The sequence below is a fragment of the Schistocerca gregaria genome, chromosome X (genome assembly GCF_023897955.1).
Source record: "Schistocerca gregaria isolate iqSchGreg1 chromosome X, iqSchGreg1.2, whole genome shotgun sequence".
Taxonomy (NCBI): Eukaryota; Metazoa; Arthropoda; class Insecta; order Orthoptera; family Acrididae; genus Schistocerca; species Schistocerca gregaria.
This window is the reverse complement of record NC_064931.1, coordinates 804,879,610-804,903,492: the sequence shown is the minus strand read 5'-3', so window position 1 is coordinate 804,903,492 and position 23,883 is coordinate 804,879,610. Positions and strand designations below refer to the sequence as shown.

At 37.4% G+C, this 23,883-nt stretch overlaps 1 protein-coding gene across 1 annotated transcript in view; it reads left to right on the top strand.

Moving 5' to 3' along the window:
* Positions 1–23,883, top strand: part of LOC126298331 (dynein axonemal heavy chain 7-like) — a 1,150,327-nt gene that overhangs the window by 660,050 nt on the left and 466,394 nt on the right. The window contains exons 34-35 of the mRNA XM_049989626.1: positions 12,515–12,705; positions 18,989–19,183. Of these exons, the coding sequence (XP_049845583.1) occupies positions 12,515–12,705; positions 18,989–19,183 (386 nt within the window). The remainder of the gene's footprint in view (positions 1–12,514; positions 12,706–18,988; positions 19,184–23,883) is intronic.

Genomic DNA, 23,883 nt, shown 5'->3' with positions numbered 1-23,883 from the left:
CATGCCTTTTACTTATTATATATTGTCTCCTTTGAAATACTCTCCTCCACAATTGATACTCCACTCCGAATGGTGTTTCTACTTCCAGGAGCTGTCTTGGTACACCCCTTGCTGGCTTGCATTAAGTGCCATCTGCAAATTTTCTTTTACTGCATCTATTGTTGCAAATTTTCATCCTTTTGATAGGGTTTTCAGCTCTGGAAGTAATTAAAGTCTATGGGGGTCATGTTTGGAGAGCACAGAGGATGAGGAAACACAGTGACTTTGTTTTTTGTACAATAGTCATGCACCAACAGGGATGAATGTGCAGGTGCATAATCCTGATGCAAGAGCATAAGTTTTCTCACCAAATTTCAGGCTCTTTGCTTTTCACATTTTCTTGCAGGTGATGCAACACATCCCAATAGTACCATCAAATTGGTTCAAATGGCTCTGAGCACTATGCGACTTAACTTCTGAGGTCATCAGTCACCTAGAACTCAAAAGTAATTAAACCTAACCAACTTAAGGACTTCACACACAACCATGCCCGGGGCAGGATTCAAACCTGCGACCGCAGCAGTCGCTCAGCTCCAGACTGTAGCGCCTAAAACCACGTGGCCACTACAGCCGGCAATAGTACCATCAATTAACAGTTTATCCCTGCAGTGTGAATTGATGATGAGTTAATCCTTCAATGTTAAAGAATTCTGTCAGCGTGGCTTTGACATTAGACCTGACCTGATAACCTTTTTTGGTCTTGGAGAACCATTCCCGACCCATTGTGAAGACTGAACCTTGGCCTCAACATCATAACCGTAGTTATGATTCTCACAAGGAAGCTCTCATTCCCATTTGAGTGATTCCAAAGCTCTTCACAGATTACAAGGTGAATGCCTTTTGGTCTTGTCTCATGAGCTATGGGACGAACTTTCCAGCAACATGACGCATTCCAAGATGCTGTGTCAGGATTTCATGACATTATCCAACTGAAATGTTACATTCTTTTGCAATCTCTTGGACGGTCAGTCTTTGATTGGCACACACAATTTTGTTGGCGTTCCTGACGTGAGTGTTATCAGTAGACATTGAAGGGCATTCTGAACAAGGATCATCTTTAATTTCTGTCTGGCCATTTTTAAACCATGTGAACCATTTGTAACACTGAGTATGGCTTAATCACTCATCTCCATCAAATTTCTGCATCATTTTGTGTGTCTCTTTAAAGATGTTTTTGAGTTTCATGCAAAATTTAATGCAGACGCGTTGCTCCTATAACCCTTCCACTCGAAATTCACAAAATATGTGACACAACTTTCTACTAAATACAGCACTGAATAATAACTAACAGATATACAACAGAAACTTCTGACAGTTACACATTAAACACAGGTAAGTGCAGGGATGCAAACTGCATTTCGCTCCAACACACCATTGTCGTGAAATTACGAATGTTTTGGAATTTTTTGAACAGACCTCGTATGTATGCTCCATTCTGAGTGACATGAGCTGGGGATTATCTGTTTATGGAGGAGATACTGATGAAGGATGTGAGCTCAGAGTGATTGTGGATTCAGAAGGTTTTTCAAACTTGGTAGTAGGGACTGGAACATAGCTCCTTCTTGAGTTCCACCACTGTGATCTCAGGGTCATTCCCATCGATCACAGCAGTGTTAGTCAGCAGGTGTTCGGGGTAATGTTATGCATATTTAGGTGAGCAATTTTCACACCTGGTAGTTGTATGAGGGAATGTGAAACTGTTGTGTAGCTGAGTGCTAGCAGGTCCAGGCCTCAGACGTGCACGTCTTGCTGGGCAACCAGTACAGGTGAGCTCAGCTGCAGAAATTAGGAGTGCATGGCTGGAAATGGGGAAAATCCTGTTACAGTGATTTTGATGCTTAAGAGGGCAGACAATGCTCCATCAAATGGCAGAGTGTCAGACAAGCCGAAAGATGGCTTCTTTGAGCTCTTCAAGAATCTATAATAATACACAGTCAAATATGAATGTAAATCTGATCACATCAGGAGTATCAGAAAAATTAAGTGCATCCAATGGTACACCAATATTTCAGTATCTTTAAAACTACAGACATTAATATTTCACACCAAATAAACATTTTCACAGTGACCTCTGAATCAACAACTTTTAAATACTTTAAATGCAACTGGTTTGTTCATATGGGATGTTGTTTGGAAGAGCAACTACACTCCCAGTAACCATTTGGTACCATTGCAACTGAGGCAATTCCTTTACAATTACAAGTGTGGTTATTTTGTGATCTAACTCTCAAATCTATTACATGATATGCAGTTTGTATTGGGGCTCAGAGTATAATATATCGCATCAGTTGCTTGCATGATGATTCATAACAAAAGTTAGGTGTGGGGAAATTAGGCATGAAACTACAAGAAAGAAGAAGAAGGCTATGCAGAGGTGTGCTGAGTTTGAGTCTGCAGTGGTCAGCAACAGTGAAGACTGACTGTGTGCGAGCAGCAGTAGCGGCCACAGCAACGTGGGGCCACTAGTTGCAGTTTCATTCCTCAGCTTTGGTTTCAGCAGTATATACATATTTAGGGGCAGCAGCAGTTCATCAGAAGCAGCCAGCATGTCTGACAAGTTATTACATGTGTCAATTGCATTAATATGTGTGAAACTGCAGGGTCATGATCAGTTATGGAGCTTACAATGATTAAGCAACCACCCAGTCTGTGTGGCTCAGATATTGCTAGTAGGCCAAGTAACCTAATTTTGAATGTAGTAGTATTGATAAGGATGATATTAGTGGAGGAACTGATATCAATTCAAGTATTGAAAGTGTAAATTCTGAGATGGAAAAAATTAAATTAGATACTGGAGGGCTTATTAGTACAAAATGAGAAGTTATAATGGCAAAATTTCTGAAGAGGTTTCTTTCAACTAACGCCAGAGTTGATACAGTGGGAAAAGATTTTGGGAAAAAGTTGCTAAAGATAAGGGACATGATGGGTAGGAATGTTAAGAATTGTGTGCTGAGGTACAATACACTTAAGGAAGTGACCACTATATCAGTTAACAATTTTTCAAACAATGGAAAAATTCAGGATAGAATGTAACAATATAATGAAAAGAATAGTTGGTACTCACCATATAGTGGAGATACTGAGTCACAGAAAGGCACATCAAATATTGTTAACTATTTGTCAGGTAGGGTAGTAGAATGTGAGAAAGAGGGGCATTTAACAAATTAAGAATTTTACTCCATATACATTTAATCTGCTATTGACATTTGGGTTCTCTAAAAGAGTCCCTAGTTTTGGAGAAAGTTCAGTAAATCCATACATTTTCTTCACAGTAAAAAAGTTCTTGGATGTAGTAGAGTGGGTGTAATTTCAAGTCTCTTGAAATTTGTACTTGAACTTATCCAGAGGTATGACTTGTACTTCCACTGGTTGTGATCTGAAAATTCTCAGGGCAATGTTCAGCAAGCTATTTTTTTGTTTTTGATAGACTAGAGGTTGGTATGTTTATGCTCTCTTTATTGTTGTTGTTGTGGTAATGTGTGTCTTGCCTCCTGCTGAAGGAATGTACATTTTCCGTAATGTGAAGGCAGCACAAAAATACATGATGACTATAAACAGTCATTATTCCCAATTTTGTGAATAATGGGCTGCAGTGCTTATGTCTTATACTCATTGCTATGATCCTTATTGATTTTCTTTAGTTTTGGTATAATAATACTTCTTTTCAGCATGTAGAGTAGCCCCATAGCAACAGACCACAGACAAGTGCTGTGGAACAATGAATAGTATACTGTTTGGAGACAGTGATCAGTTATCACATGCTTCAATTTTCTCAGGAGGTATATGACTCATGACTGTTTGGCACACATATATGCAGTGTGATCTTCCCAAAGAGTTTACTGTCCACCATGAATCCTAGAAGTTTCACAACCCCTGCACTGTTTAGGTATCCTTTGTCAGTGAGGCAACCTGTCAATTTTTTCATGTTTTCTTCATTGATTTTCATTTTATTTATAATAAACCATTCTTTCGTCACATCAAACATGGCATGCATCTGCCTCTTCTTGAATCTTGCTGACATTGCTGCCTCTGTAGTACAAAGTTGTCATCTGTAAATTGCAAGAATTGTCCATGAGAGCTAATCCCTGTGGCACAACATATTCCAATTTCTGTTCACACTATTGTGCTCCTTGGATTGAAATGATCAGCATTCTGTTTTCCAGATAAGACTTGAGGGTTACTGAAACAGTGCCTCCAATTCCATACTGACTGAACTTATTTAGAAGGACCTTATGGGGAATGCAGTCAAATGCCTGACTGATATCACAAAGTGTCACTGCTAAGAACACTTTTTCTTTATAATTGTGCTTTATTCTAGTAAACAGACCTAGTGCTACCACTGTTGTAGATTTGCCATTTTGGAAAATGTGCCTTGCATCTAAGAACAGTTCATTAAATATAAAGTAATTTGAGATTTGGCCATTCATTGTAGTCTGAATGACTTTAGCAAAGACTGAAATTATTGATATTGGTCTGAAGCTTGCTATCAGGCCTGGGTCACCCTTTTTATAAACTGGTACTGTTCTTGCATGTTTCAGAAAGACGGGAAATACACCAGCAAAGAGACACTTATTAATTACCGTATTAAACGGTTCAGCAACACTGTGGATAATTTTCCTTAGAATGTTAGTGGACATCCCATACACAGTGTGAACATTAATAAAAGTGACAAACTGCAGTGATGGATTCCTGACTGGAAATGGAGGAAAAAAGGTCCTATGAATATGTGTCTGGAAATGCATTGTTGTCACAGCAGATGGCACTGATGAATGAAAGTTCTGTGGGCAGCAGAATGGTCTGGTATTCATGTTGGGAACAAGCAGAGATGGTGTTTGTGTATGGGCAAGCAGATGGAAACTGTTGAGAGGCAGCACGGCTATACTAAACCAAGTAACCTCACAGACACCAGCCACATCACTCAACATCTTAAGCCATCTTTTGTTTTTACATTTGTGTGATTGTGGGTCCTTTCAGACAGATGAAAGTGCAGGGAGATGGTGGACAGTGCATACACCAGATTTGGAGGACAGGGCTCTACCTCTTGGCCAGTTCTGTCTGCTTGACCATACACAAGCACCATCTTTGCTTGTTTTGGACATGAATACCAGACCAGTCTGCTACTTGCAGTATGTTGTGTCAATCACATAGCCTGCAAACAAGGAAAACATGGCACATATCAAAGGTACATTCATTAGCCAGTGCCATCTATCATGGTAACAATGCATTTCCAGACAAATGTTCATAGGACTTTTTTTCCTTCATTTCCAGTCAGGAAAGTGTCTCTGCAGTCCATTAGTTTCATTAAAGTTCAACCTGCATATACTGACTGTCAGAAGCCTTATAAGATTTTACAATATTTGTTATTTCATTTTTTTGTAATTTTCTCCCATTCATGGTGTACCTTTTTACATTTCTTACAGCAGCTGCAGTGTCTACACTGATCAGCCAGAACATTATGACCACCTACCTAATAGCTGGTATGTCTACCTTTGACACAGATAAAAGTGGTGATGTAGCATGTGATAGAAGCAGTGAGGTCTTTATAGTTCAATGGAGGGAGGTGGCACCACTTCTGCATACACAAGTCACCTAATTCCTGTAAATTCCGAAGAGGAATTGATGAGCTCTGATGCCACATTCAATCACATCCCAGATGTGTTTGATCGGGTTAATATCTAATGAGTTGGGAGGCCAGCAAATCAATTGGAACTTATCACTGTGTTTCTCGGATCACTACATCACACATGAGGCACATTCTCTTGTTGAAAAATGCCTCTGCTATTGGGAAACATGACTGTCATAAAGGGGTGTACGTAGTCTGCAATGTGTGTACGGTACTCTTTGGCTATCATGGTGCCTTGTACAATCTCCACTGGATCCATGAATGCCCATTTGTATGTTCCCCAGAGCATAATGGTGCCACTGCCAGCTTGTATCCATCCCGCAGTGCAGGTGTCAAGGAGCTGTTCTCCTGGAAAATCATGGATTCACACCCTACCATCAGCATGATGAAGATGGTATTGGGATTCATCAGACCATGCAATGCTCTGCCACTGTGCCAACATCCTTGCTGACGGTCACATGGCCATTTCAGTTGTAGTTGCTGATGTCGTCCAGACACACTTGTACTCTGCCCAGCATTGAAGTCTGATGTTAGTTTCACCACAGTTTGCTGTATGTCCTGTTTTACCAGTCTGCCCAGTCTACTATGTCTGACGTCTGTAATGAGGGGTGTCTGCCCTATCTCATGATGTCTGGATGTGGTTTCACCTCGGTTTTGCCATGTGTGGAAGACATTCATGACATGTCTCCTCAAACAGCTGACAACTAGTGCAGTTTCCAAAATATTCATGCCAAGCCTCTGGGCCATCACAATGTGCCCTCTGTTAAACTCAGATAGATGCACGCCTTTGCCATTCTACACAGGAATCAGCTTGCTCACTGATACTACCACCACCAAGAGATTGTCTGACCAGCAGTCAGCTGAAGTTGCAAAGGTTGTAGTTACTGATCTAGATATCTCGGAGGAAGGAATCTGTGCATTTGTTTCTACTGATGAAAGTGAACTGATGACCCAGAATAAAAAGATAAATTTTGAGTGGATGTAATTGGATGACTGTGACAGTAATGCATTAGCAGTCAATCAGAATGCAAAGTGTTGGGGAAATCTGAGAGGAGAGAATATGTTACGAAGAAAGATGTAGTTGCAAATTGGCAGAATTTGAGAATACTGTGAATTCTAAGGTGAAGTGATCCACTAGCATCAGTGTATATGATGTATTGGTGAAGGTTTATGAAGTTATTGTTGGTGATTTCTATAATGTATTGATGAATGTAATGGATGGTTTAAGTACTAAATCTTATGAGTTATCAGTGAATGTTAATGGGGTTAGTTGTGATAAAGTCTGTAGTGATGTGGTGGAAATAAACAAGGTTTTGTGTAAAGGAGATGAGCTTTTAAGTTGTGGGATTGTTGCAGTTGCTGATATAATTACTTCAGACAAAGGAAACAGTATATTTGGTGCTTACAAGGATGATAAAATGAAGGATTTTGAGAGAGATTTAAAGCCAGCAAATGATCTGGAGGTGGAGTGGGAGAATATAGAAGTGGGTAATGGGGGAAGTATTTGTTTTATGAGATGATGTTAGTACTGTATGGTATGACTACTTCATAAATTATTTGAAATGGTATGGGAATATTTTGAAGTTATCACTACCCTGCTGGTGGACACAGGAGAAATATAAAATAGCAAGGAGTCTTGAAGGGAGGAAAGATGAAACCAGAGTAAATGAAGTGTTTAATGAATTGTTTGATAATGATAATGAAATTGAAGGTGGGTCTGAAACTATATTGTGTACAATAGGTATGGAGGAGAAAGGAAGAGATATTGAAAGTGATCTTTTGAGGGAACAGTGTTTAGAGAGGTGTGAAATTAAAAATTTTTGGCCCATAAGTGCAATTAGCAATGCTGATGAAGAAAGAAAGTGTTCATTTCTCAAATCTAAAAATGATGTTCCAGAAGTAAAAAAAAAAAAAAAAAAGGAAAGAAAGAAAGAAAGAAGGAGAGAGAGAGAGAGAGAGAGAGAGAGAGAGAGAGAGAGAGAGAGAGAAGAAGAAGAAGAAGAAGAAGAAGAAGAAGAAGAAGTGGAGTGTAAAAGGTACTAACATTGGTGAGGGAAAATGTTATAAAAGGCAATGGTGGGAGGTTTGCACCTTCTAAAATTGGAATGGCATGTGTATTAATAAGTGTGTAAATAAGTGTATATCAGGTGTAGTTTTAAAAATTTTGATTTTTCTCCATTTTGTGTAAGGGGTAATTTGGTAAACTTAAGATGTATGTGATAAAGTAGGGAGGCAAAATGTAATACTTGGAGGGAGTGTATATTGTCTGCACAACTCTTGGTGCATGAATATCAGCAGAACATAATTAATTTCTTTATTTTCAAAAGAGAGGTATGAGCTGCACTAAAGATGTGAGAGAAATTCCAAGGGGTTATTTAAATGTGTTTCTTCTGGTATTTTGGATGGGTTTCTCATGTAATATGTGGAGTTTAATTGTTATTACTGTTTGCATAAAATTTAGTGCATAGAGGTTATTGGACCGCATTAAAAATTAAATTGACTGTGGGAGGAAAACATGTAGTTACATGCAAACTATGAGTTAAGTTTTTAGAGGTATATTAGAAGTATAAACTCTTTGATGCATGTTATTTTGGAAAGGTTTTGAGTAGATTAGAATGTAAAATTTTGATAACAATTTTGTATTATGATTAAGAGAATAATTCTAGGGAGAAGTGTTTTATAATATGCCACTAGGATGTTGATGAATTTAGAATGCAGTTATCTTATGAGTTTGAAAGAAAGTTTTAATAAAATGACACTCAAGATTGCAATAATATTTGTTTATTATTCCTACTTTCATCTCATGTTAAAACCATCCTCAGATAGTTTTTTGGCCCCTGTGGCTGCTGCTGGCAGCTTCTCAGTTTATCACAAAATACCAGGAGCATACATATGATGAATGTATGATCATGGTTTCATGTGAAAAACTGAGGAGCCACCAGCACCAGTCATAATTGGCTACAAAATCTGAGGTCATCTAAGAACTGGTCAGTCACATTTATTAGTAGACATTACCTTTGTAAAAGAGTGCCAAAAGGCACTTCTGACAAGCAGGTCTATATCATTGTTTAAACAATATTTAGCAATGGTCTGTGGTCATTTATTGTGAGTGCACTTACAGATGAATACTGGCTCATTTTTTATGGAATAACCTATATTTATTTTTGTTGTGAAAGGTCTGAGTGTGAGTGAATGAATGTTTATAATTTTTCTTTATTTAAATATTTTGATAATATGTAAGATTAGTCTGGTAAGTGGTCAAATGATGTCTGTAGAACATAAGAATAATGTATTTCTGGAGGGGATGGCTTTCAGCCAATGAAAAGGCAGACAGTAGCAGAACACTATGGAAATCAAGTGGAGACAGGGACTTTCAAGTGAAGAACTCAAGGGAGCAATTCTGGGCACATTATGTGAGATCTGGAAGGAGGCAGACTTTCCTGTGGTAATGAGTGATATTAGATCATGGAGGTTTTTGTTTCTGGATAGTGAACAGTCACTACTACACTTTAACTTCTTAAGGAAATTTATTTATAGATGCTCCAAACTAGAACTTGAACTTTTCTGACCACATTATTGAACTGAGGATAGACAGAGTATGAGTTGCTATTCTGTGTATCACATGTTGCACTCTGAACTGTTTTGAGATGGTGCATTTTTCAAGTATTGTGATGACAAAATGGACTTAGTACTTATGTTTCTTTGATTACAATTTAGTTTGGGGATTTTGCTGCCATTTTCATAAGGCTCGCAACGTAACTTTACTGTATTTGATAAGGGTATTTTCTGTCTGTATGTTAATTAAATGTTGTAAGACCACTTCCCATTTATTTGGGATGTCCTTTCCTGAATAAACATTATTAAATAGAATTCCCTGTAGTCTATATCAATTACAGACAATAGAATAGGACTCTTGTTGTTAAATTATGCATTTAACTTTTCTTTTGTATTTCTGTGTATTTTATTAACTCGCATTTCTAGGCAGTGCATGGACTATTTGACTGCAGGCTCAAACCTACAGGTTATTATTTGCATTGAATTAGCTGCAGGGCATGAAAGCTGACATGTGCAACTTGATCATTTGACTGCATCATGCTGCTCGTTTTAAACTGAGAAATGCACAGTCCATGCACCTAAAGCACAAGTAACAGCAGGTAAAGGCACAACAGATTTGATCACATGGGATGCTGTTTGGAAGAGTAACTACACTACCAATAACCATTTGGTACAGTCACAGGGCATAGTTTTGTGGGTCTGGGATATGTTTGGCTAAGGGGGAGCAAGTAAGTATGAGGGCTGAAAGTTAGGGCAGGAAGTTAGGGTAGCTTGTGGGAAAGGAAATCAGGGTTAGAGGACTTTATTTTACGATTATGGAGTCATTGAGGTTATGAATTGTGACATGTTGAGATTTGGAACTGATTTTTTCAATTTTAGGGTTAGAGTTTTAAGATTAAGGATTTTAATATCTGGGCATGATAAGCTGAAGGAATGTGTTAGAGACGATGGGAGTGGTGTCCAAATTAAGTGTGGGGCTTCTGTGGGGTTTTTTGGCTTTCTGGCATGCGTGGGTTGATGGTGGGGATGTTTTGGGGGAAACTGTATCAGAATATTGACTGGGAATGGCATAAATTTTCACATGGCTGAATATCTTACCTGCAACTGCTGTAGTTGAAGCTGTTGGTGATGTAGCTGGTGTGGTCACAGATGCTGCATATGAAGCTGGTGAAGATTTGGTTGTGGCTGCAGTAGTTTCAGATGTTGCTTCTGCTCCCTGATCTATTTGTGATGATGATATTGGTGGCTATGGAGTAACAGATAAGGCTGACAATGTTTCTGACTGGAACAGTTGAAGTGGTGATGATGGTGCTTTTGGTGGTGTTGGTGGTGGCGGTGATGGCAACAGCAGCCATCGCAGGGGCAATGGCAGTGTCAATGACAATGGAGCTGCAACATGCACTGGGGGCATACTAGGTTTTGGGGTTCAATAAGTGTAGATAGAAAGGCCAATGGAGCCACATTAGTAGTGGGCAAGGTGGGAAAAGTGGGGAGAACAGGTGGGCATATTCAAAAGGAATAAACTCATAACTGGAGGTGGAAGTGAACTACAAGTGGGAGTATAGGATTCTGGATGTTGTAGTTATGGGCTGGTTTATCATAGATTATGAGGGCAGCAACATTGAATCTGGAAGACAAAAAGCCTTGATGAAGGCATGGAAAACAAAGTGATGAAACAGAATCAATAACTGGTAACAAAGATGATGAGTGACAATGAACGGGAAGACTGACAATAAAGGTGATGATGAAGACATCAATGGAAAGGGGAGGAAATTTTTCCCGAGTGAAATTTTAACCCCAAGAGCAGTCTAGGCAGTTATTCTTCCAATGGAAGGAGGTGTCCTATCCCATGAATGAACAATTGCACACTATACACAGTGCATAAATAACTGTGGAACTAAGTTTCAAAGTATAACAACAAACTTTCTCATGCCTGTGTAGTATGTTGTCTGTCTCCTCACTATGTTAAATTAAAGTAAAAGTTCACAGTTTTGATTATTATTACCAATGGTCAACTTATTGCAAGTTGATCCTAATGGTGGTAGTCAAAATAACTGTCAAAAGCTGGAATCTTTCTTTCTATTTTGACAGTGCTGGAAAACCAAGGACATTTTACACTATGCCTGCAAAAATTTGTATCTCAAAATGAATTAATTTTTCTTTTTTTGCTCAAACAGTCCACAGGTGTACTGCTAGTCCATAGTGTCCAATGGGCACTATGGACTGACAGTACATCCCAGTACACCCGTGGACTGTTTGAGCAAGAAATACACTGGGAGAAATTGAAGAATAACTTGTCTTTTTTTGTTGACTTTTATTTGTGCTTTATTGCTAATTAGATGTCTGAAATGTGTGTTAAATGATCTGTGGATAAATAAAAACGTAATAAACTAACTAAATTTTATGCAGTATATTTTGGTCTTCATTCTGAAGACTGGTTTGATGCAGCTCTCCACAACAGTCTAGCCTATACAGGTCTCTTCATCATTGTATGACTGCTGCAACCTATATAAATTTTAACCTGTTTAGTGTGTTGATGCCTTGGTCGCCCTCAACAATTTCTACCCTCCACACGGATTTCTCTTTCTCAGAAATTATTTTCTTGCTATCACCAGTTGGCATTTACTATACAGTAAGAGGACTGATGCATCAATTTTTATTTTATAGTCAACTGATATTTGTTTTTTATGCACAATATTGTCCTCTTGCAAGGTTTATCATAAAGTTTCAACTATCAGTTCAGAAAATAAAGTTATGTAAGTAATTTCTGGTTTGTTGACAAGTGAATGTCTTCAGACCTGGTACACATCAAAATATCCATGCAACAGTTCCACAAATCATTTATGAGGTGGATACAGGCTGTGCTATTTTGGTTTGACTCATCTTGTGGTATGAAGATTTTGTTGTGTACCAGCACCACAGACATACAAACAAACAAAAAAATAATAATTGTGTAAACTTATTTTATGAAGTTCATAACTAAAAATTTATAAATACTGTTCATCCTGTCACAGTTTTGACGTTTGGATCTGATGTGGCATGAAAAAAAATATTTGAGTAACAAACCAATTAACAGTGAGCCACTGGAGACCAAAGGTTAGTCATATCAAAACAGCAAACCATGTCTATCAGCATCTTAGTTTGTCTGTGGAGTTCAGTCTTACGCTACATATGTTTACCATTGCTTAACCCATGTGGGTATTCTCTTTGTAAATTAATGAGATATTTACAGTATTTATGTTACCTAAAACCACATGTGATGCACTATGTTCACAATATGTACTTCACTTTTTTAAGATCTGCATCAGTGGAGAGATGATCTAAGGAACCTACTGAAAAACTGTGGTGGCAGAAGTTTGGAGACAGCTTTTTTGATTACTGAAGCACAAATTAAAGAGGAGGTATTTTTAGGTGACATAGAACTCCTTTTGGATTCTGGTGAAGTTCCAAACATATTCTCTGTTAATGAGAAACAGGAAATCTTGGAGGTAAACTGAGTAACAGTCTCTAGTTTTCTTTGAAATTTAATTTTAATTTGCAATGATATGCTTACATTTTATTGTAGAATATTACTGAAACCTACAACTTTGTCTTTATCGAATGCAGTGTTCCTGTAGAACATTTTCAACTTTTAAACACCATTCTTCTTCATTGCCCTACTGTAAAAAATAATTTTGTGCAAATCATTTTCAGTGATACAATCATTATTTTACTGTCTTGCTCGCTCAGTATTTCATGTTTTACAAACAACACTATCTACATCCCATAAAGTGTTTGTTTTATTGTAAGTGAAACTGAACTTTGTTTCTTAAGTTTTACCTTTGGATGTAATGATTGGAGCAGGTGCAAAAATTTCAGTAAAGTGATAAAGAAGTAAATACTTTAAGTTATCTAGACAATATTATTCCCAAAAGTCCATAACTCTTTTCAAGAATTTAGTTATTTTATTAAGAACATAACAGTCATAGCTCATTTCCGTCATCAGGTGCTGCTGATTCTACTGTGCAATCAAGAAGGTACTCCATGTGTATATACTTTAGTTTTTTAGTTTCCTACATTTTCTTTAGTATCCAGTGTACTCCCTGATATTTGTAAGTACCCCCTATAAGCCCATCGCTAATATATCTGAAGTTCCTGGATTTCCATTGATGTAGCTGGCATTTTGAGTACAGACATTTACTGTTGAGTTCACTCTGGAGTTTCCAGAGTTTCTATATAATATTTGCTCCTATTGCAGTTGCTGGGAAGAGAGGAATATGAGTGCCAGTCCATTCATGCACTGTTAAGTGTCCTGTTCATAGTCTGGTCCTGTTGCAAGCTCGCAAAATGTGAGAGCTCCAGAACCTTCTGCATCCCCACCCACCATCCACTGTTCTGTTGCAATAGTAGGCTGAGAGCAGGCTCCTAAGCCCTGCCAAATTGGTATCCTACTTCTCTGTTTAAATTCCCTGTGAATGTGGTTTCTAGAGACTCTTTTATTACACACTATCAAGTTTGGGATCTGAGCAATAAGCTGATCTTCAAAATATCTCATATCATATCATAGTTTCACTCGTGCATGATATTTCTGCAAACCAAGGATGAAGGGCAACTGGTTGATTTGATATTCCTACATTTCCAGAAGACATTTGCTATGGTGCCCCACTTCTGACTGTTACTGAGGGTTTGATCATACAGTGCAGGTTACCAGATATGTGAGTAGCTCATAGACTTCTTGAGTAATAGAACCCATTACAGTTTCCTCAATGGTGAGTTTTCCTCAGAGACAAGGCTATTATGAGGAGTGCCCCAGTGAAGTGTGGTAGGACCACTCTTATTTTCTATATACATAAACAATTTGATGGACAGAGTGAGAAGCAATCTGCTGCTGTTTGCTGATGGTGCTGTGTTGCATTGGAGAGTTTCATTGTTGAGTGAATGTATGAGGGTACTAGATGACTTACACAAAATTTCTAGATAGTGTGATGAATGGTAGCTTTTGCTGAATGTAAGTCAAGTGCAGATGAGTAGGAAAAACTCTGTGTAATGCTCAAATACAGCATTAGTAGTGTGCTGCTCGACACTCTCACATCGATTAAATATCTAAGTATAATTCTGCAAAACTACATGAAATGAAATGAGCATGTAAGGATGGTAGTAGGGAAAGCAGATCATTGACTTCAGTTTGTTGGGAGAGTTTTAGTAAGATGTTGCTCATTTAGAGAATATATGCAAGAGGAGAGTCTCATGCAAGGAGAATACATTTAGCACACTAATATGACCTATTTCTCAAGTACTACTTGAGTATCTGTGATCCCCACCAGGTCAGATTAAAGGAAGACATTGGAGTAATTCAGAGGCAGGCTTCTAGATTTGTTACTGGTAGGTTTGGTCAACCCACATGTATTACAGAAGTCTTTCATGAACTCGAATGGGGATTCTTGTAGAGAATATGATGTTCTTTTCATAAAACACTATTGAGAAAATTAAGAGAAATGGCAATAGAAGTTGGCTGCTGAAGGATTCTAATGCACCTGATGTATATTTTGCACAAGGAACAGAGAGATAAGATAATAGAAATGAGTGCTTATATTGAGTCATAAAGACAATGATTTTTCCCCTGTTCTGTTTTAGAGTGGAATGGGAAAGTACATGACTATTAGTCATACAAGGAACCCTCTGACATGAACCATATGGTGGCTTCCAGTAGCCTCAATTATATTTGGTGTTCTTAACATCAGCTATTAGTGACGGTAGTTGTCTGTCTGATATAGGCTATGCCACATTTGTACAGTATGCAAAAAATTCCAGATTTTTGTAGTCTGAAGTTATCCCTGATATTGCCCAGATTAACAGATGCTTGTGGGTCAGTGTGGCATACCTTTCACCCTATGCTTCTTCAGTGTACTCTAAATTTTGGTAGAAATTACAACAACATAAGCCAAATATGACATCCGTTTCACCCTGTGCTTCTTCAGCTCCCTAGAAATTTTTATAGCTGCCACCATAGCATAAGGATTATAGGTGATAGGCTGATAGCTTTGGGCTCCTCAGTTTCTCCGTCTTTATTTATTTATTTTAGTTTTTGTTTCATAGGTCACAAGGATGTAGAACATGTCATACTTTTACAATGAATCCATACATGTTATTCTTACACACTGGTGTGTACATAGAATAGTTTCAGTTATAAAGACAAATAGTTGTTAACCATGACAATAGTATATAAGTATGGAATACCCTCTTGATATCTAACCAGCATTGGTAGCATCTGATGATGGTGACCAGCAATCTCACTGAAATATCTGTTGTAAAATATTCACAAGTGGTTGTAATATCAATAAATGATTCACAGTTATAAACCTATGAAAATCTGGGGTTTACAATAATGCTGTTGTTTACGGCTACATATTAGCATTAAATATCTCATTTTCATAAACATGAAAACTCACATTTGTCTTGTGAAATGTAATAAGTATCTTACAAGACTCCTTCCACTAAAATGTTTGAGGATCAACACAATTTACATTATTTCATTATGGGTTACCTGATGAACTGCCACATTGCTAATCTGAATGAGCTTCTTAGTTAATAAGAGGAGACATATGAACATGGCTCAAAGGCTAAGTATTTTAGAGGTATTGCCACACTACCTATCCAAAGGTTGGGGCTGAATCCCAAATGCATTTATCTTTAGCAGTAAACTAGATATGTAAAAACGCCAGCACCATTTCTAGGACTAAGTACTAAATATTTTTTGTTTTCTCATCATCCTTTCAATAGGTTTGATTCAACAGATTTGAAGCAGCCTGTTACAATTTATTCTCTTGTATCATTCTCTTCAACTCAGAGCAACACTTACAAACAAAATCCTCAATTATTTCTCTTGCACATTCCAGTCTCTGTCTTTCCCTGTGATTTTAGTCTTGATGACTCTCTCTAGTGCAATGAAGTTATTCCTTAATGCCTCAACACATTTCCCATTATCCCACACATTCTTCTAGTTGAACTTTATGTGTCTCTGTAAATGTCAAAGTAAGTTTATTTAATGGTCAGAGGAAGGCACAGGAATATTATCTTCAGTAATACTGTGCAATCTTTAAAGAGCTCTCTGCACTGAGGACAGCTTTTGCTTACTTATTGGACAAACCATTTTACAGTGTTACTGTAAACAACAACAGGAAAGAATTAAAACAGTTATGAGAATACTAAAACGTTACCATTGGACTGACTGATATCTGCCAAATTGTAATTGATAACCTATCTTAAGGAAGAAACTTATATGACTTAAGGAGAGTCATAGATTCTCTCTCCGTGTATGATGCCCTACTCCTTGCAGCAGATTATAACAGTTTGAGTGATATTCCAAAACATTTATATAACCCTTTTGGTATAACAAGGAATGAAACTTTCTTATGTTGAATCATTCTTACAGCAAAATGAATTCTACTCAGTGTCCATCTGTAGTAACATTCGAAAGTTTCTGTCTGTATCAAGATTTGAACCTGCTTTTTGTAAACAGACTACTTACTATTATGTTATCTAGACACATTTCATGGTTGGCCAAAATTCTCATTGTTACTGAGAATGTTGCTTCCTACACATTTAACACTTAAATGCAGAGGTTCTCCCATTATATGCATAGCATTACTGCAGTTAAATGTAGGTGGATGACTCTGGCATATTACCTCATTATTTTATAAATACCTGAGATTGTGTTTTATTTGTAATTGAAGAGAATCAGTATATCTGGAAAGGAGTGCTGCTGATAAATTTAAGCTTATCATAAATGAATCCATGTTGCTGTTTGAAGCAGTAACTCCCTACTCATTACCCCTGGCCCTACAACTCTATGACTTACTACTTACATGTCTTTTGCTCCACTGAATGTTGTAATGCAGCAATAGTAAAATCAGTGCATCTCTTTTTTCTTATTAGCATGTAATATTTGATTGTATAACACTGTTTAATTGGGTCACAGTGCAGCATAATTATGATGATAGATCCCATATAATGGTGTTATGTGTAATTAGCTGTTAATCACATTGCATCTGTCCATGACTGAACATACAAGATGATTAAATGAAACTTACAATAGTTACATAAGTATTCTTAGAAATGCATAGTAACTCTAGTCCATCTCACTGAACACTTGTGCTATACACTGATCAGCCCGTTATGACTACATATCAAATAGCTAGTATGTCCACCTTTGGCAAGGAAACAGCAGCCACGCATCATGGCATGGCAGCAATGAGACCTTGGTAGGTCACTGTAGGGAGCTGGCATTGTATCTACATGCACAAGTCACCCAAATCCCATAAATTCCAGGGAGGGGGCAATGAGCTCTGATGCTGTGTTCAATCACATCCCAGATGTGTTTGATTGGGTTCAGGTCTGGCGAGTTGCGTGGCCAGCATATCAATTGGAACTCTCCATTGTGTTCTCTGAACCCCTCCATCACGTTGACAGCTTTGTGATTAGCACATTATCTTGTTGAAAAATGCCACTGCCATTGAGAAACATTATTGTCATGAAGGGGCGTACATGGTCTGTGTTTAATACTCCTTGGTCTCATGGTGCCTTGCATGAGCTAAACTGGATGTGTAGATGCCCCATGTGTCTGTTCCCCAGAGCATGATGTAGCAAGCACCAGCTTGTCTCTGTCCCACGGTACTTGTGTCAAGGAGCTGTTCCCCTGGAAGACAATGGATTCGTGCCCTCTCAATTGGCACAATGAAGAAGATATCAGGATTTATCAGAGCATGTAACACTCTGCTACTACACCAGTGTTCAGTGGCAATGATCATGTGCCCATTTCAGTTGTAGTTGCTGATGCCATAGTGTTAACATTGGCACATACAGAATTGTCAGGTGCAGAGGTCCATTGTTGTGAGTGTTTGATGCACTGTGTGTTCCGACACACTTGTTCTCTGCCCAGCATTGAAGTCTGATTTTAGTTCCACCACAGTTCACTGAATGTCCTATTTTACCAGTCTGCCCAGCCAATGACATCCAGCATCTGTAATGATGAGTGGCCACCCAACCCCACAACATGTGGTCCTGATTTCACCTTCATTTCACAACATATTGAAGACATTCACAATAGCTCTCCTTGAACACCTGACAAGTTGTGCAGTTTCTGAAATGTTCATGCCAATCCTCCTGCCATAACTATCTGCCCTCAGTCAAACTCAGATAGATCCTGCACTTCCCCCTTTTCTACACATGGACAGCATGCTCTCTGATACTATATGCACCTGAATGTGTCTAACTAGCAGTCACTCTTTGCCAGTCAATATTGCTATTGCCTGTATGAATTTATGTTAACAGCAGGTCAACCATCATAATGTTGTGGCTGATTACTGTGTACCTTATAGGTTCAGCAGCATTCTCTTTTAATTGAGGATGTCTGGTGTCTACATCTGTCATGAAGTTCCACAGCAATGATCAGTAACATTTGCCTGAATTTTTCCTCTATTTTGAGCTTCCTATATATCAATTCAGTGTATGCTTTGGTGTCTGCTATTTCTGCATTGTCTTCTTTTTTTAAAAGAGAAGTAAAATTAAGAGCCAAGAAATATTATATGTACTTTTTGATGAACAAATATAGCATATTCCTTTAATCAGTCAATTATTATTTCAACAGAAGGGCCATTGAAGTTATTTGAAAACAAAAACAGCCTGTTACACACTTTAAAAAATAAATGGTGTTAATACATATGTGTTTCTGTTACAGTGCAAAAACATTACTTTGCAAACGAAATCTTATTTTGTATTTTATGATATTTTCAGCTTGTGCGACTTTCTGCCCAAGGAGGGAATAGCAATCTAGATATCAGTGCACTTTCAGTATTCTCCTTCTTTGTCAATCAGTGTAGGCAGAAATTACACCTCATATTATGCATCAGTCCTGCCAGCTCATCATTTCGCAAGTGGCTACATCTTTATCCTTCAGTTATAAACTGCTGTACAGTTAATTGGTTTCAGGTATGTTTCTTCCTATAGTGCTTTTACTAATGCTTGTGGTTTCCCACTGAGCAGCCTTTTGCTATTAATGACAATTGGTGGAGTTTCAGTAATAAAATATATTTCAGACTCAAGTTATTAATTCCCGAAATATATGATAATATATACATTCTATAAATGTGCTGAAACTTCTTATTGTTCTATAATACGAAAAGATGAAATTTTAAATAATCATAAAAAGATTAAAAAGTATTTCTTTTTGAAACACATTTGCAGATGTACAGTAATGTTTAAATGAAGAAATTGCCCCCAATATTACATTTCCAAAATACTATGGTAAGAGTGTAATAATACTCTTGCCTTTCTTCAGTATGAAGCTGACAAGAAGAGTAGTTGCTCTTTTATTTCACCCTCCATTATACTTCAATAGTAAATCCATTGTCTTAGTCATTATTCTTGAAAGAGGATAGTGTAGAATCAGCTGTGAGAACGTGAAGACTAAAATGAGTATTCACAAAGGTAGAAGCAGTCAAGTAGAACATCTTGAAGTACAACAGATATTCAGGATCTCAGTGGAGGGCAGTGCTCAGTGAGCAAATGGTTCCTATTATCATGGAGTGACTAATCCTCCAGGGCTACTTACGTGATGTGCTTTTACTGAGCATTACAGATAGTCAAAAATAGTGTCCACAAACCACACAAAAAATAATTCTTTAAACATATTTGAATAAGTAAAAGATAAAAATAATAGTCTATCTATCTATAATACAACTGTATATGTAAGTTTCTAAAATTTATTATTTTTGTTGGTGTATCTATCTCTTCTTCTTCTTGACAGTGACAGACATATAAGTATTGAAATTTTTTTGTGAGACTAGACTTTTTCAATCTTTATCTCACAGCTGAAATAATTTGTTGGTTATATACAGGTAGTATAATGTACAAATTAAAACCTCCATTTGTAAGCACCTATAACTCAATAAAAGTTCTCATTCATCTTCTTTCAATGACTAAGCAGTTTTCCTGCTCCACTCACAAAGAAAGATATTATCAGTGTCTCAGAGCTGGAAGAACTTGGTTGTAAAGATTATACCAAAAATCTCCATATGTAAAGATTCATAACTCAAAACAATTCTCCTTTTTCTTATATCTGCTCCAGACATACATAAAAGAAGTTATTACTAACATTTCCTCGGTGAATAGAGCTAGTCAGCCAGATCTGTAATTTTTTTATCCACAATAGAGCAGTTTCTCAGGGCATCATATTTTATCTACTGAGAGAATTATGAATATTGCAGCAGTAGAAGATCCTCATAATCATCCCATAGCATTAAAAAAATAATTAAAATAAAATGAAAAAATATGAAGACAGAATTTGTGATATACTAGGAAATGCTTCCTGTGATATTGTAGGCTGTGATGGCCATTATCATCCCCAATAAAAGGTTTCCAGGTATGTGATCACAATGTCATGTTGTTTTACAAACTTTTGTCCACTGTCGCAAGTGATCATCATTAGTATAGTGAATTTACTACTGACCAAGTACCATCTTCAGATCTTATTTTGTGAACTGGTAATTTCATCCTGCTTCTGGATTCAGTTTATTAAGAATGTATTTAAACGTTATTTTCAATTTGATGTAGTTGTGGAAGGGTAGGTACTGACATCTTTTCTTAATATTAGTTCATATTTTAATTCCTACTGACTGGTACAAATGAAGGACAAGATGGAACAGTAATATGCTTCAGTGTCAGCTGCTAGTGGGAATTGCTGAAGCAAAAATATTATGTCACTGTACTAACTTGCCTCTCATTTTACCATAACACCCAGTATAAGATAAAAATGAATATCAATATCAGATGTCAAAATCCCCAAAACCGCTCCCGTCGGAGGTTCGAGTCCTCCTTCGGGCATGTGTGTGTGTGTTGTTCTTAGCAGAAGTTAGTTTAAGTAGTGTGTAAGTCTATGAACCAATGACCTCAGCAGTTTGGTCCCACAGGATTTCACACATATTTGAACACTTGAATCCCCAAAATGAAAAGGAAAACCAACAACCAAAAAGAAGAAACTATGAACCAGAAAAGATAACTAACTCTAAGGAGTTTTCCCTCACAATTGAAGACATGCAAAACCAAAACTGGGATCAAATACAAGAAAGCCTAATAAATAAAGCTGACAATTAGCTCCCATAACCAATGCCAAAAAATATGCATGGTGTATGGAAAATTGTCACAGACTCCTTCTGCTCAGAAGAAAAGTATGGCAACATTGGTAATCACAGAAAAATGAACATAACAGACAGAACTCCTTAAAGAAAAGAAGTGAGCAAAAATCTCAAAAGAAAAAAGAAAGCCCAAGAAGACCAACTCCTCCTTCAAAGTAATCAATACTTCATCAAAACCAACACAAGGAACTTTTATAAAACTTTAAATCAAAAACTAACGAAATACAGAACAGCAACCCTACAACTGAAGAATATTTCAGAAGCCTAATCAACTGTTTAGAACCCATAGAAGAATGAAATTTTGGACTACAACAATAACCAACCCTTACTTTGAATCACCCACTGCTGAGGAGCCACAGTCTTTTGTTTCAAATCTCAAAGACTATAAGGCCTCAGAAGAAAACCAGATCACTGCTGAATTTTGGAAAAAAAGAAAAGGGCCATAGACGCCCTCCAAATCATATTTGAAGAAATCTGGATAAATGAAAGAATCCCAGATGAATGGGAGATGGCACTCATCCATTCACTCTATAAGAAAGGGTTCAAAAAGGCAACAATTACAGGGGGACCTCATTCCTAGACATAAAATACAAGATATTGTCTAGATTTCTATTAAACAGAGCAAAACCCCAATTACATCATAACTTGGAGAATACCAAGCTTGTTTCAGGAAAGGAAGATCCTGCCCATAAAAACTCTGTTAACCTCATGGCATACCAAAAATCAAAGAACAATCATGTGTTATCACTTTCATTGACTTTCAAAAACTATGTGACTCAATAGACCAGGAAGCCCTCATCTTCATACTAAAAGAATTAAACGATTGAAACTCCAGGCTGGAATATCAACAGTTAAGGAAAAGTTAGACTGCCACTTCTTGTGAAGATGACACCTTAATTTGCAGACAGGCAGAACTAAAATATACTTAAACATTAGCTTTGGGCCCCAGTCTTCATCAGAAAAATAAACTCAAACATATTTATTCACAAAAGCAAGCACACCTCACATACACCCAGCCACCACCTCTGGCAACTGGGACACTGGCATTCTGGTCGAAGTTGCCAGAGATGGTGGTCATGTGTGCATGAGGTGTGCTTGAATGTGTGAATGAATGTGTGTGTATTTATTTTTCTGGTAAAGCCCATTGCAGAAAGCTAATGTGTAAGTGTCTTTTAATCACTAAAGGAATTAAACCTAGACAACAAAACCACAAACTTAATCAGAGAAAACCTTACAAATATGTACTCCAAGTCAAACTGATGAGAGAACTCTCCAACCACTTTGAGATGAAAATTGTTGTATGGCAAGAAGATGGACTCTCCCCAGTGCTATTCAACTGTGCCTTAAAAAATAGTCAGAGAGTGGAAAATGAAGGTCCATAGTAGAATCCTACTAGGAACAAAAAAAGGGCATCAAAGTCAACTGTCTCTGAAGCCAGAGAATGCATGCTTGAAGTACAGAAACAAGCTTAAAAATACACCTCAAAATCTCCTTTGAAAAGACTAAAGTAACGACAAACATAAAAAGACCACCAAAACATTTTAAAGTGAAATAACAAAAAATTAAAGGTCATCAAAGAAGTCAAATTTCTTGGAGAATCGATCAGCTGGAATGTCCTTGAGAAAATGGCAATGTAGTCTAGAAGTAAAGTTAAATTGGACTTACACTTCACCAATAATACATATAACAAAAATTCCCTCTTGAGGAATGCAAAAATAAGGCATTACAACACAATAATCAAATTGGAAGCCCTGTATGCAGCTGAAATACTGTCCATCCCCAAAGGTGAGCCAATTGAAAAGCTAGAAATCAAAGAACGGAAGCTATTAAGAACAATCCTTGATCTCAGATCCCACAACAACAACCACCTAATACACATCAGAAATGAAACCTTCAACAGTCCACCAAAAAACTCTGACTCAATAAGGAAAAGGGAAATTTATTTTTATGGACACATTCTCAGAATGAACCAAAATAAATAAACAAAAATGAATTAGACTACTTCAGCAACAAAATACCCAAGAGAGAGAGAGAGAAAGAGAGAGAGAGAGAGAGGCGACAGACGAGAACAAGAAAGAGTGATTCCAAGTCAAAATGACAAATGATCTAAATCTCTGAAGAAGAAAGTAATGCAAGATAAAAAGAATGAAACAATACTAGGCTAATACAAGGGCATCGAACATTAAAAATTGGTTGATTTAAAGTACTCCTAAGTCAGGTGAAACTAAAAATAAGGAGGAGAAGAAGAAGAAGGAACCTCAGCATTTTTATGGTGAGTCACACAAAGGAGGTGCAGCTTCAGTCATCTGATGTATTTCACCTGGGGCAGTCAGATGACATTAGTCAAGAATTTTGTGTGTCCAACCAGCCAGGCAATAATGCAAAAGTGTGTTTTTCTAGCATATTAATATACAGTCACTAAAAATAAACCCACAGAAATGGAATACCAGTTGGAAGAACTAAATTACAATGTTTTGCTAGTAAGTGAACACAGGT